Below are 11,491 nucleotides of genomic sequence, written 5' to 3'. Positions count from 1 at the left end.
CACGTCCCGCAGAGCCGGTGTTCCTTCCCGCTCCCCCCAGGATGGGACCCCCACGGGCGCTCCCCTCGCTGCTGCCAGCTGGCCAGCCCTGGGAGGGGGGAATCTCACACCCTCAAACCAGCATGGGATGAACTGGGGTCTGGGCTGGTGAGGAGAGACGAGCTGGGCTTTTGGGGGGGAAATGTGAACTACAATGAGAGCTGTGCCTGCCCCCCTCCCCCCCCACAGCTCTCTACCTCCAGCCAAAAAGCATACTGGAAAATACGCTTTTAAGTCAGGACATGCAAGGGTCCTACTTCTCCTTTCCCATAAATGTGGAAAGATCCCCCTCAACACGTGAGAGGGCTTGTCAGGAAAGAAAGGAAGCAGCGGACGGCATCCCCAGGCTTAGGTTATCTCCCAAAATAGTTAGAGCCTCTTGCATCACCACAGCCAGGCTGTCTGGGCAGCCAGGGACTTCCCTTCCCCAGAAGGATGTGGTTCCCCTCTGAAACGCAGCGTGGCACAGGCGTCCCCAAGCACACACAGCCCTGGGCAGCACCACACGAGTGTCCTCCTGGTTGCTGGAGGAGAAACCCCAGCTGGAGCTGGCGGAGCTCAGCACTCGGGAGAGGACCGGAGAACCATGGTTACATGAGGATGAAGAACTTTTGGCGGGACTACTGAGGTCCTGACCCAGATCTTTCTGCAGTTAGATGTCGAGCCCCACTTGCTACTAGGTTTTAAGCTCAGCAAGAGCAACAGCTCTTTGCCATGGTATTTCAGTGAAGAAACACCTCACCTCATGTGCCTTTCTCAGGGCTAACCCAGTCAGTGGGGTGCGATGAAGGAAATTCAACCTATAATTTCTTTAGGGGAACTCTGGTGAGTCTTTTTACACCCACAGAGGCTGGGGAGGTCGGAACATCAAGCCTGGGCAGGCTGAGGGACCACGTCCCGCTCCATCAGCCTCTGTGCACAGACAGAAGCCCTGATATGTGCGTGCTTGTCCTGCCTCCCCATAAGGCTTGAGGGACACCTCCATCCAGCAAAAGGCACCCCATCCCTTCTTCCTGAGGGGGGAAGAACACAAGGAGGCACAAGCAACATCTGCCCAGAGGTGGTCTCTTTGGTGGTGGCCACCAGGGAGGTTTCTGGCTGCCCTCTGTGCAGCAAGGGAGGGAGGTAGCTGGTTGCCAGCCAGCCTCTGTGTGGCCACTTTTGCTAAATGTCTCACCTCCATGCCCCAGCCCAGCCGTTCGCGTCCCCAGGACACAAGGAGATCTGGCATCACAGCAGGAGGTGAATGCTTCCAGCCTGGAGGAGGGGGCTTACCGAAGACGCTATGAAAAGAGCGTATGGGACCTACTGCTGGAGTAGCACCTGCTCTGCTGGTAAACAACCACCGCCGTTTCTGGAGAGGCTGGGTTTGCAGCTGGGCTTGAAGAAAAAAGGCGCAGGCAGGAGGCCCGTGCAGTTGCCTTGGCTCTGGTTAGCCACTTCCCGTCCCTCGGCAGCCCCGCGCGCGCTGCTCTCGCTTCTAAGAAAACAAGCAAGCAGTTAGCAGGCAGCAGAATTCAGGGCGGCGAACGCGTGGCTGGAAGCAGTGGCAGCCTTGGAGGTGGCCTCATGCAGATACCGCGTCCCTGCTCCAGCCTGGCTGGGGCTGGGTTTTGTCTGCACTGACCGTGGTGGGATGGGGGGACTGCAGCCCACTTTCCCTGCTCTCTGCTGCCTGCATCCCGACCAGCCTGGACCAGCAGCTCCCAGCTGATGCTGGGGGCTGCAGCATCCCACAGGCAGTGCTGCTCAGGGGCTGACCGTCCCTGGCTCCTCAAGTACCCTTAGCTCCTGGTGCCTCCGGAGCGTGGATTCCCACCCTGGAAGGTCCAAAGCGCTCTCAAGATACTTTGCAGAGCCCCACACAAAGTCCAGCCTGGCCCTGCGGCCCCTTGGCCTTGGTCCAGCCTCCTCCAATCTGCTGAGCAAAGAGGGCCCCAGGGGAGGAACTGACATGTTGCAGGACGTGCTCGTTCACGCTGATTATTTTTGCAGCACCTGCACCGCACGTGCACACAGGGGCCATCCAGCTCTCCACACTGAGCGCCTCGGTCAGCCTCAGCCCTCCCTGCTCTTGGGTTTTCAGCCACCCCGTGAGCGTGGCCGGGAGACTGTGGTCCCCCCAGGCTGCACAAACAGCCCTTGGACAACTGTGTCCCCCCCCAGTGGATGCCATAGCCCCCATCTCAGTGGCACTCTGCCGCCCAGGTGTGTCCCCAATCCCTGCCCAGGGTCCCTAGAGGACCTGCTGGAGCCCCTGTGCCCAAAGGGGGTCTGCTTGCAGCGGCGTTCATGAGGCTGTCCCTGGGGTTTAGGCTGAGCATCGCCATTGCTGCTGTTGCGGGTGCAGGCTGGGCAGGACAGAGCTGGCATTAGGTCCCGTGTCGTCCTGCCACCCACATGTATCACCGGCACTCTGGGGTGCCCAGTGCCAGGTCCACCGTCCTCCCAGCACCAACCCAAGCAGCTGCGGACAGCTATAACATTGGGTGCAGGACGTACCACGAGCCCTGGAGAGGATCCTGAGCAACGCGGGACAGCTCGGCCTCATGGCGCAGGCAGCACCCACGTAGCCTGCCCGATTCGAGGGGCTGGAGGAAAACTGGGGTGAAACCCAAACCCCTCTCCTGGCAACCCCCACAACAAACAACCCCTCTGGAACTTCGCTGAGTCTGTTATTTTGCTGCAGGGGGTGTATCAGCCACAGCAGATTTGGGGCTTGAAAGTATTTATGTCTGCAGCTGCTTAGCAACGTTTGCAGACGCTGCACTGGTGCGAGCTGGCGAGCGGCGCCCAGGGAAGGCGACGGCGTGGGATTCCCCAGCTCAGCACCGAGCATCGCCGTGGCCCAGCCAGAGACCACGCTGTTGGGTGGGCCGGGGGTGGTCTCTTAAAAAAAAAAAATCCCCTTCCCACACAGGCTGGTATGGCGCTTGTGATGCCCAGAGGCAGAAAGGGTCTGTGGGTGGAATAAATACAGGAGTCAGATTGCAAGGGCGAAACGCCTGCATGCAATGACTCAGAGGGGGAAAAAAAAAGAAATGTCCCGAGTGACGCTGGCGTTGGTGCCATCACCAGTGTGCACGTCAGGGACAGTCCCCGCAGCTCCTGCTGCCCTGGTCCCATTGATGTGGGCTGAGATTCCCCACAGAGCGGGGTGCTCTGGCCCCCATGATGCAGCTGAGCACCACCGGGCACATCTCCGAGCATCGCCGCCGCCCCCGGCCCCACCGCACTGCTCCCACCCCCATCCTCTGGCTGCCCCTCAGTGGGGCCGGGGGGGTCTGTTTGGGAGGCAGATCAGCGGCCACATAATGCAGCATGGGGAGAGCGATGGCAGAAAGCGTCGCCGTGTGTGACCTGCCCTGCGCAGGGCTCTGCTGGGGCTGCTCAGAAGCTTCCACCACACTCCCGAGCGCTTGAGTTTGCAGGATTAACGTGTTCAGCAGATTCTGCGGCAGCGCTAAGCCCCAGGCTGGCAGATTAGATGACCAATATCCTCCTGATCAGCACCCCATGAACCAAGGGGTGAGGGAAGAAGCTAAAACTGCCTCATTTCCTGCTCAGACAGTTGCAACAGAGCCACACGCGGCCCTGCGCCATGCGGACATCACAGGGAAGGAAGGGCAGCGCTGCCAGCCCAGAGACCAGCAGAGCCCCACGTTCCTCCGCTCCCCTGAGCTCCTCCCAGTCCTCCCACTGCTCACCGGGCAGCTTCTGGGGAAGGGAAACCCAGGGGTGAGACTGAGCATCCCTCACAACTCCTGAATCTCACTCCAAGCTCAGCTTCCCCCCAGGACCGTTCCCCCATTGGCAGCACCTTCTGTGTCCCCCACCCAGCCCCTCGCCCGGCAGGGACCCAGCAAGGCAGGGAGTCCCCCTCCTGCACCACCCACAGCAGAGGGGCTGCAAACCCACATCCCCCGGGGTCTATGTTCCTGGGGTTGCTGCAAGCGGCAATAACCAGAGGAAGCATCCCCAGGGCACGTCTGTTAGGAAGCGGGACCCCCAGAGCAGTGCCTGTGGACAGCATCACCCACCCCAGCCTTTTCAGAGCACATTGGGAACCAACCCACAGCTGCAAACCCGGCTCTGCAGCAAGAGACCTTGTTCGCCTCTCGTTTCTTTAAGGCCAAGCAAGAAATAACTCCCTGTAACGCATCTTTAGGGTAAAGTACACGGCTTTTCAAAAGAGAGTATGAACGGGAGCAGAGCGGGTCCCACAGCACCCCAGGAACAGGTCCCCAGGGCCTCCTCCCACCAGAGCGAGAGGAGGGGGCAGCGGCTCAGCCCCCCTAACAGATGGAGGCGGAAAGGGATGGATGCTGCCCTCCTCTCCCACCCCCACGCTGTCCAAGAGCGAGACCCCATGCGAAGGGATGTCCAAGCAGACGCCATGGCCATTTTACCCACCCTGGAGCTCCTGATGAGCCCCCGCCTTGGCTGCACGGCTCCAGCCCTCCTCTCCCCGCTCCCCAGCAGGGTCAGGGCCACCAGGCAGGCTGGATCCCGCAGCCAGGCTCCCTGCCGGCTCCTGGGAGACCCAAGCTCACAGACAGGGGTTTGCCCCAGCCAGGCAGGGCATTTTCCCAGGGGGTCACAAGGCAGCAGGAGGGTTTGAGTCCTGGGGACACAACACAGGGAGCTTCACTAATGTCCCCCCCCAAGCAGACCTGGCTCCCTCCCTCTGTCCGTCCATCCATCCGTGCTGGCAGGGTCAGAGCTCAGAGCACAGCAGCCGCAGACAGAGGGTAGCCCAGCTTGCGCCATGCTCTACCGCCGGCAGGGAGGACCAGGGGGTCCCCTACTCCCCTTCAGGCAGACAAATGCTGCTGAATTTGCTTCCCTGAGGCCTCTGCCCCCCCCCATCTCTCTGATGCCCCACTGGCTGGCAACCCCAGGGGTAGGGCACAGCAGAGGCATGCCTGCTCCCACCCCTGCAGGCAGCTGCAGAGAAGAGAGGAGCCCATGGGAAAAGCCTGGACACACACACACATGCAAGCACAGAGACTTCAAATCCCGTTTATAAAAACACATCCCCCCTGTACAGTGTCTAACATCCTTTTTACAGTATTTACAGCAGCAGTCAGGGCAGAGGCACTCGGTTTGCAAGCAGGGGCCTTATCTGAGGCTACCTGTGCCAAGCGAAGGGCCAGCAGCGGTTGTCACTGCCTGCGACAGACGCTGCTGCGGGAACAGATTTTCCTGTCCCAGGAGGGGACAGCAAGGTCTCACTGATGTGCTGAAAGCTGATCTTCCCTAAAAATCATCCAGGGTTTCTCCTCTGGCTTCCACAGTGGCATAGATACCACCACCACCCCCCAAACCCACTTGGTCACAAGAGCTGCCAGCCCCCCCTCGCAGGGCAAAGCCTGGTGCCCCCAGCGAGAGCTCGTCCCATCTCATGCTGGCAGAGTCCTGCCCTGCACGCAGGAGCAGAGCAAGGCCCAGCCACCATCACAGCCCAGCTGCCCGTCCCATTGCCAGATCAGTCCCCGCTTGTGGCCGGCACTGCCTTTCCCCAGCGCGGAGCAGCGTGGCAAGGGAGAGCTGTCGCCTACGCGGGTGGTGGGTGATGGGGGCACAGGAGCAGAGGGTGCGTCGGGGAGGCACGGGGCTCATCTGCTGTGGATCCTCCTCTCCGAACTCACCACCAAAACCACATCTCACATCTCTGCAGGACAATCAAGGGGGGAAAAAGAAAAAAAAAAAAAAAAAAAGATTGGTGAGATGACTGCTGGGGGGGGGAGGAGGGCTGCACAGTGCACTGGACCTCCCCAGGTATCACCAGCAGCAGGTTTAGAGCAGAAATCTGCTGGGGGGGGCTCTCGTTCCCTTCCTGCTTCACTGCCTCCCAGTATGGCTCAGGGCCAGCAGAAGCAACGCTTCCCCCCAGTCACGTCATTTTGGACACTCAGAAGGGAAGGGAACAGATACTCAGAACTGTGACTTTTGCAGCCTGTCTAGGGGGAAATACTTTTTTTTTTTTTTTTTAATCAAGTTCTCTGTGCTTCCAGCCTGTCACCCAGGGACCCCTTTAGAGAGGAAGTGTGGCCTCTGCCTCAGTTTCCCCAGCAAGGAAGCTACTGGGGACCAGCCAACCTCGCAGAACTGCAGAGCTGCCTGGATAAAGCTGCCAGAGATGCCCACCATGGCATCACCACCTGCCCCAAGGGCAAATGCAGCCAAGCATTTTGTCTTTGTCAGGAGAAAAACATCTGCAGGAGGAGACTACAACCCATCCATGCTCCCCGAGGGCTGGGATTCCCCTCTCTGCCACCGCACAGACTCTCTGAAGCTGTTCCCACTCCACAGACGCAGAAGTCTCACTCTGAGACCTGCCCACGGCTTCGCTCCGTGCTGACACGCCCCAAGGGGCACTACCACAGGCATGTGCGAGGTGGTACTTATCAACGCTGAATCCTCACTTTCCTCCCTCCAGATGGGATATTTCCACAGGGCTAATTTTTTCCCAGGCTGGGGTATACCACAAGGAAAAATACTCTTTTCCTTCTGCTCACTTTCCCCCCCATAGCAAAGAAAAGCCTTTGAGCAGCAGTTGGAGGGATGCTGTAGGCAAAGAGCCACAAACATCTGTACATCTTCCTGAAAATGTCAATAGCTCTGCAGGTTGCACTGTTTGGCCACCGTTTTTTGCAGGCCTTCATCATCAGGACCAACCTGGCCTTCACATTCCCAAACCCCTCCACCAGGACAGCACTGCCACCCCCACTTCACCCATTGGGGGAAACTGAGGCACCAGAGAGGGAAAGACACTCAAGCAGTGGAATTTCTGCCCCAGCTGAAAGAGCTTCAAGGGGGATGGGAGGATGAGATCCAGATGAGCCCCCCCCCACCCCCGCCAAGAAGAAAAGACAGAAGAATTCCACCCCTGCAGCCAAAACCAGGCTCTAAGCCCCCTGCAGTGGGAGCCCCAGCCAGGACAGGTGCTGGGCCAGGTTCTGCCGAGCCAGAGGCAATGGAGAAGCCCCAGCCCAGGGGCTGGGGCTTGGGATGTAGCTGGGGCTCAGGAAGTGCACGGATCAGAGCTGCGTACGTACCTTCCAACACTTTATCCAGATCCGCAATGAACTCCTCCAGCTCCTGCGTGTCTCCGAGCTTAGCTAGCAGAGAGAAACGCACCGTCAGGTCTCTCCCATTCATCCACACCAGCTCTAATTTGGAAGAAGAAAGATCCCTGCCCCTTGCTTCTAACCACAATTGCTCCAGCTGCCTGCTGCTTCTGTACCAGCCAAGTGCTGCCTGGCAGCGGTGGGAGCGGGTTACGGAGGGCTGCGCGTGCAACGGGGCCTGACCACTGCACAGCTCAGGAATAATCCCAGCCAAATGCCTCTGAGCACAGCGTCTCCGTGGGTCAATGCATCTCTGTGGGATTACAGCCCACCCTTGTACCCAGCTGCCAAAGGCATCAAAACAACAGCACTGAACCTTTCCAAGCAGTTGCCCAGCACCACCTGGCTCTGGAGTCCCGCACTCACATGGGGCTTAAGGGCAGCTCTAGCATCACCCATCCCCAGGGCAGGGTGCTCCCCCCACCCCTGTGTGCACACATAGACCAGGGCTGGGAGTTACAGAGCTGAGGAGCAAGGGGTCTCACCAAGGACACTGCTTGAGGGCAGCACTGGCAGGAAAACCCCAGGACTAACTCTGACCTGCAGACACGCAGCATTCCCCCCCCTGCCTTTCACAGCCAAAACCCCACACCTCCTCTGCTCCTGATCTCAAGCCCCAGCTCTGGGGGTAGGATGGTGCCTACAGGTATCACGCAGATCAGCATCCCATAACCCAGCCAGTGGCACTTCAGGCTCACTGTGGGGGAAAGCGGAGAGGCAGGGCACATCCTCCCATGCACACGAGGTCGGTCAGCAAGGGCTTAGCTGAGGCCAGAGCTGGATCGATACATGGTGGGAAGGGTGCTCACCTTCCCTGTGCTGTCTCATCCCTGCACAATCCTGCACTTCCCAGGTCAGGAACAAAGCCCCTCGCTGTGACCCTCCTAAACAGACCTCTGGCTCAGTCTAGCCTTGACTGGAAACATGCCAATCCACCTTCATACCTCTTCCAGGATCCCGCCGGGACCCCAGGGCTCATTCCCACCTCCAAATTCTGTAGGGCCCCATTGGCACCCCCCACCCAGGGCAGCCCATCGCTGCTGAGCCAAGGCAAGCATACAGAAGGAAGCCCTGGCGTACTGCCCTTCAGACAGCTCTTTCAGCCTCACCTTTGGAAGGGTAAGCATTGGCAGGGGTGTTGAGGTCCTCCTCGCTGGAATTAAGACTGCTCCCTGGGGATGTGCTGGTACCTGCAGATTCAAAGCATCAGTCACTGTCCGCAACTACAGGCACCTTATAAACAAGTTGCAGGACCAGGGTCCGATCATGTGCGTGGCATAGGGTCCTTGGTTCACCCTCACTCTTGGCCAGCCCATCTGCTCTCCACCCGCTGCAAGGAATGCTTGGAAAAAGGGAACTGAGCTCCTCTGCCAGGCCAAACAGCACCCGCGGCCGCCTGGACATGGCCACAGGGACCCCTCAGGGTTATTACAGCCAACTGGTTCCCTCTGAGCTCCTGGTAATCTCAAGCCTTGTGCAGTCCTGCAGCAGCCAACCCAGCAGAAGGAGCCCCATCAGCAGAAGGAGCCCCATCAGCAGAAGGAGCCCCATCAGCAGAAGGAGCCCCATCAGCAGTTGGCAAAGCCCTGTGCCAGGATCCAGTGGTCATCACCCCATGCTACCCGTCCAGCCCTCAAGGGACGAGTCGGGCGGGTAACTCAGAGGTGGGATCAGCTGGAAGCTCCGTGGTTTTACCGTGGAGGAACCCCCAAGCTCCCAAAGCAACTCCATCCCGATGGACACCATCCTCCCCCAGGACCCCATTCCCCAGCCCCGGACTCACTCTCCAGCTCATCGATGCCACTGTCATACACGCTGTGTCCCGCTTTCCTCTTCAGCTCCTCCAGGTGCTGCTCATACTGACAGGCAGGGCCTCGGTCAAAGTCCTCCATCACCTCATCAAACTCCCGCAGCAGGTCACTGAGCTCATCAGCCATCGCTGGGGGCAAGAAGTCAGTGGAGGGAAGGGTTTGGGGCAGGCACCAGGCAGACAGCCCCAGCAAAAGCCTCTCGGGAGCAGTACCGGGCTGGGGAGGGGGCAGACCCAGGCTCCGGGCCCCCTCTCTGCGGGCAGACTGCCAGCGCTCGCTCTGTACAGCAAGTTCAGGGCTGACATTGCCTCCCAACGGCCCCCGCCCCCCCGAGCTCCGGGCACATCCAGCTCCCTGGACAGCTCAGCCATCCTTCCAGCTCATCCCACAAGTGAGCAGGGGCCCAACCCAGTAAGAGCTGGTCCTAAGCAGGCAAGGGCCTTGGTCCTGAACCCAGCTTCTTCCTCTGCCTTCGGGGGGGTTATGGCAGGGCTGAACAGGGGCCCTGGACCACGCTGAGCCTGGGCGACCAGCAACAGCAGCACAGCGCAGCCTGACAGCGGAGCAGGGCAGCGAGCCCAGCTCCCCAGGGATGAGCCGCTCACTCCCTCCGGGTCTGGATCCGTCCCCGGGGATGCGAGGCGAGGCTGGAGCGGTCGCACAGAGATGCTTCGGAGAGCTGAAAATACCAGCGCAGCCGGCAGAGAGGAGGCGGGCGAGGGCCAGCCCTGGGCTCAGGCTGTCTCTGAACCAGCACACGCGGGACGGGGCCGCCAGTGGGTTTGTGGAGGCGGCAGCGCTGGGGAAAACTCAGGGGAGAACTCGATGGAACCCCAGGCGGCACGGGGCGGGGGGGTGGCACAAGCCAAAGCCGGGAGCCTCCGTCCCGCAGGCTGCAAACCGCGTCCTGCTCCCCGGGGATCTGCCCACGGGGGGCTCAGCAAGGCGGGGGGGAATAGGATACAGGTGCAGAGACCCTTCGGGAGCCGGGCCCGGGGGGGGTCTGGGGAGGCACGGCACGGCACGGCACGGCACTCACCGGCGGCTCGGCGGACGGACGGACGGACGGACGGACGGACGGACGGGCTCCGGTGCGGGCGGCAGCAGCGGCGGGTCCCGCCGGGCGCGGCGGTTTTAGCCCCGGGGGCGGCCCCGCGCGGGTGGGGGCGGGGGGCGGGGCGGGGGAGGGGCGTGGCCGCAGCGTCCTGGAGGCCCCGCCCCGCCCTGCCCCGCCCTGCCGGATTGCGGGCGGGACGGGACCGTGGGGTCCCCGCCGGGCCAGACCCCTGCGGTCTCCGTGGGTCACCCCCCCCCCCCGCCCCGTCCGTGCCCGGGCCAGGGTCTCCCTAAGGACACGGGGTCTGCGTGGCGGGGGTGTCCCCTCTCCCCCGCGGGGCTCGCCTCGTCTCCACGCTCTGATGGTGCTGGGTGATGCCCGGGGGCTGGGGCCCTTCGTCCTGCGGAGCCCGGCGGCCAAAGCCCTTCCACGCTACGGCGGCCACGGGGGATCTCCCGAGGCGGAAAGCCGGCTGCGGCATCTCTCCGGCCACCCCCGCCTCCTCCTTGGCCCTGATCCCTTCTGCACAGCTGGAGGCTGGTCCAGGCGAGCTTCTCCCTAGGCCGGAGCTGTTCTTGAGATCCTCAGGTGTCCTCCCAGGTGCCTTGTTTCCTTCCCTGCATCGTTGTCCATCCACCAGAACATGAAGTCCTATAGGATGACTTTTCCACTTGTGTTCGCTTTCCCTCAACCAAGTTTCGCCTCCTTTCCTCAGAGCTCACCCCTCCTTCAGGCTTTCTGTGTACCAAAGTCACCTCTCAGCATGCCAGAACGGGCTTTGCTGTAGATTTTCTTCCTCTTGTGTTTTAACCTCTCCTATGCCTGCTTGCCCCACGCAGGCCCAGCTGCACAATACTGCTTCGTAGTCTACAATCATTTCTGCCTTTGTGTCTTCTGCTGAGGTCTGCCCTCTGCTACAGAGCTCCGGAGACAAGAATAAGAGGTCCCCAACAAGTTACTTCTCTGCACTCACGAGCCGTACCTTTTCTTCCCTGCCACAAGTGAAAAGCCAACGGATCTTCTGGTGGCATTAACCCAGCAACTGTCGGGGGGGGTGGGGGGGCGAGAAGGAATGCAGCAGAGGCAGATGTTCCCTCATTCTCATGTGCTGGTTTGGAAAAGGCGGATTCAGGCTGTGCTTGCTTTTTGTCGGGGCTACGTGCCGCTAAGTGCCTAAAATATCTTCAGACCATCACAGTAGATCATCTCTCTAGATTTAGGATGCCTTGGTGGATTCAGAAGCCCAAGGCTTTTTGTCAGCTCTGAATCAGCCCAAGCGAGCGTCCTCCGGTCAGGTGAGCAGGTCACAGGGGGAGATGACAGCCTCTGGAGAACACAAGGGCACTTGTGTGCTTTCTAGCTGTGCTGGCCTGGGGTTTTCTTTAGCTCTTAATCCTTCTGCACCTAACCACCAGTGAATGCTGACACCTTGGCGGCTCCGTGAGCGAGAT

The 11,491-nt window shown here is 60.5% G+C and overlaps 1 protein-coding gene across 1 annotated transcript; it reads right to left on the bottom strand.

The window, feature by feature from the left end:
• Positions 1 to 5,045: 5,045 nt before the first annotated feature.
• LOC126050414 (regulator of cell cycle RGCC-like) lies at positions 5,046 to 10,148 on the bottom strand. The gene is made up of 5 exons (XM_049828282.1): positions 10,023 to 10,148; positions 8,956 to 9,111; positions 8,282 to 8,362; positions 7,101 to 7,163; positions 5,046 to 5,713 (listed from the first exon to the last, which is right to left on the bottom strand). The coding sequence occupies exons 2-5, from the start codon at positions 9,107 to 9,109 to the stop codon at positions 5,706 to 5,708; spliced, it is 306 nt and encodes a 101-aa protein (XP_049684239.1). The 5' UTR covers positions 9,110 to 9,111; positions 10,023 to 10,148; the 3' UTR covers positions 5,046 to 5,705.
• Positions 10,149 to 11,491: the final 1,343 nt, after the last annotated feature.

This window comes from Accipiter gentilis, chromosome 24, assembly GCF_929443795.1.
Source record: "Accipiter gentilis chromosome 24, bAccGen1.1, whole genome shotgun sequence".
Classification (NCBI taxonomy): domain Eukaryota; kingdom Metazoa; phylum Chordata; class Aves; order Accipitriformes; family Accipitridae; genus Astur; species Astur gentilis.
This window is presented reverse-complemented; position numbering and strand designations above follow the sequence as displayed.

Bases quoted from the DNA above. Each gene is read 5' to 3' on its own strand.
- LOC126050414 (XM_049828282.1), bottom strand. From the start codon at position 9,109: ATGGCTGATGAGCTCAGTGACCTGCTGCGGGAGTTTGATGAGGTGATG. The intron at 8,363-8,955 runs GTGAGTCCGGGG...TTGAATCTGCAG, and splicing joins TGGCATCGATGAGCTGGAGA to GTACCAGCACATCCCCAGGG. The intron at 7,164-8,281 runs GTGAGGCTGAAA...TCTCTCTGCTAG, and splicing joins CAATGCTTACCCTTCCAAAG to CTAAGCTCGGAGACACGCAG.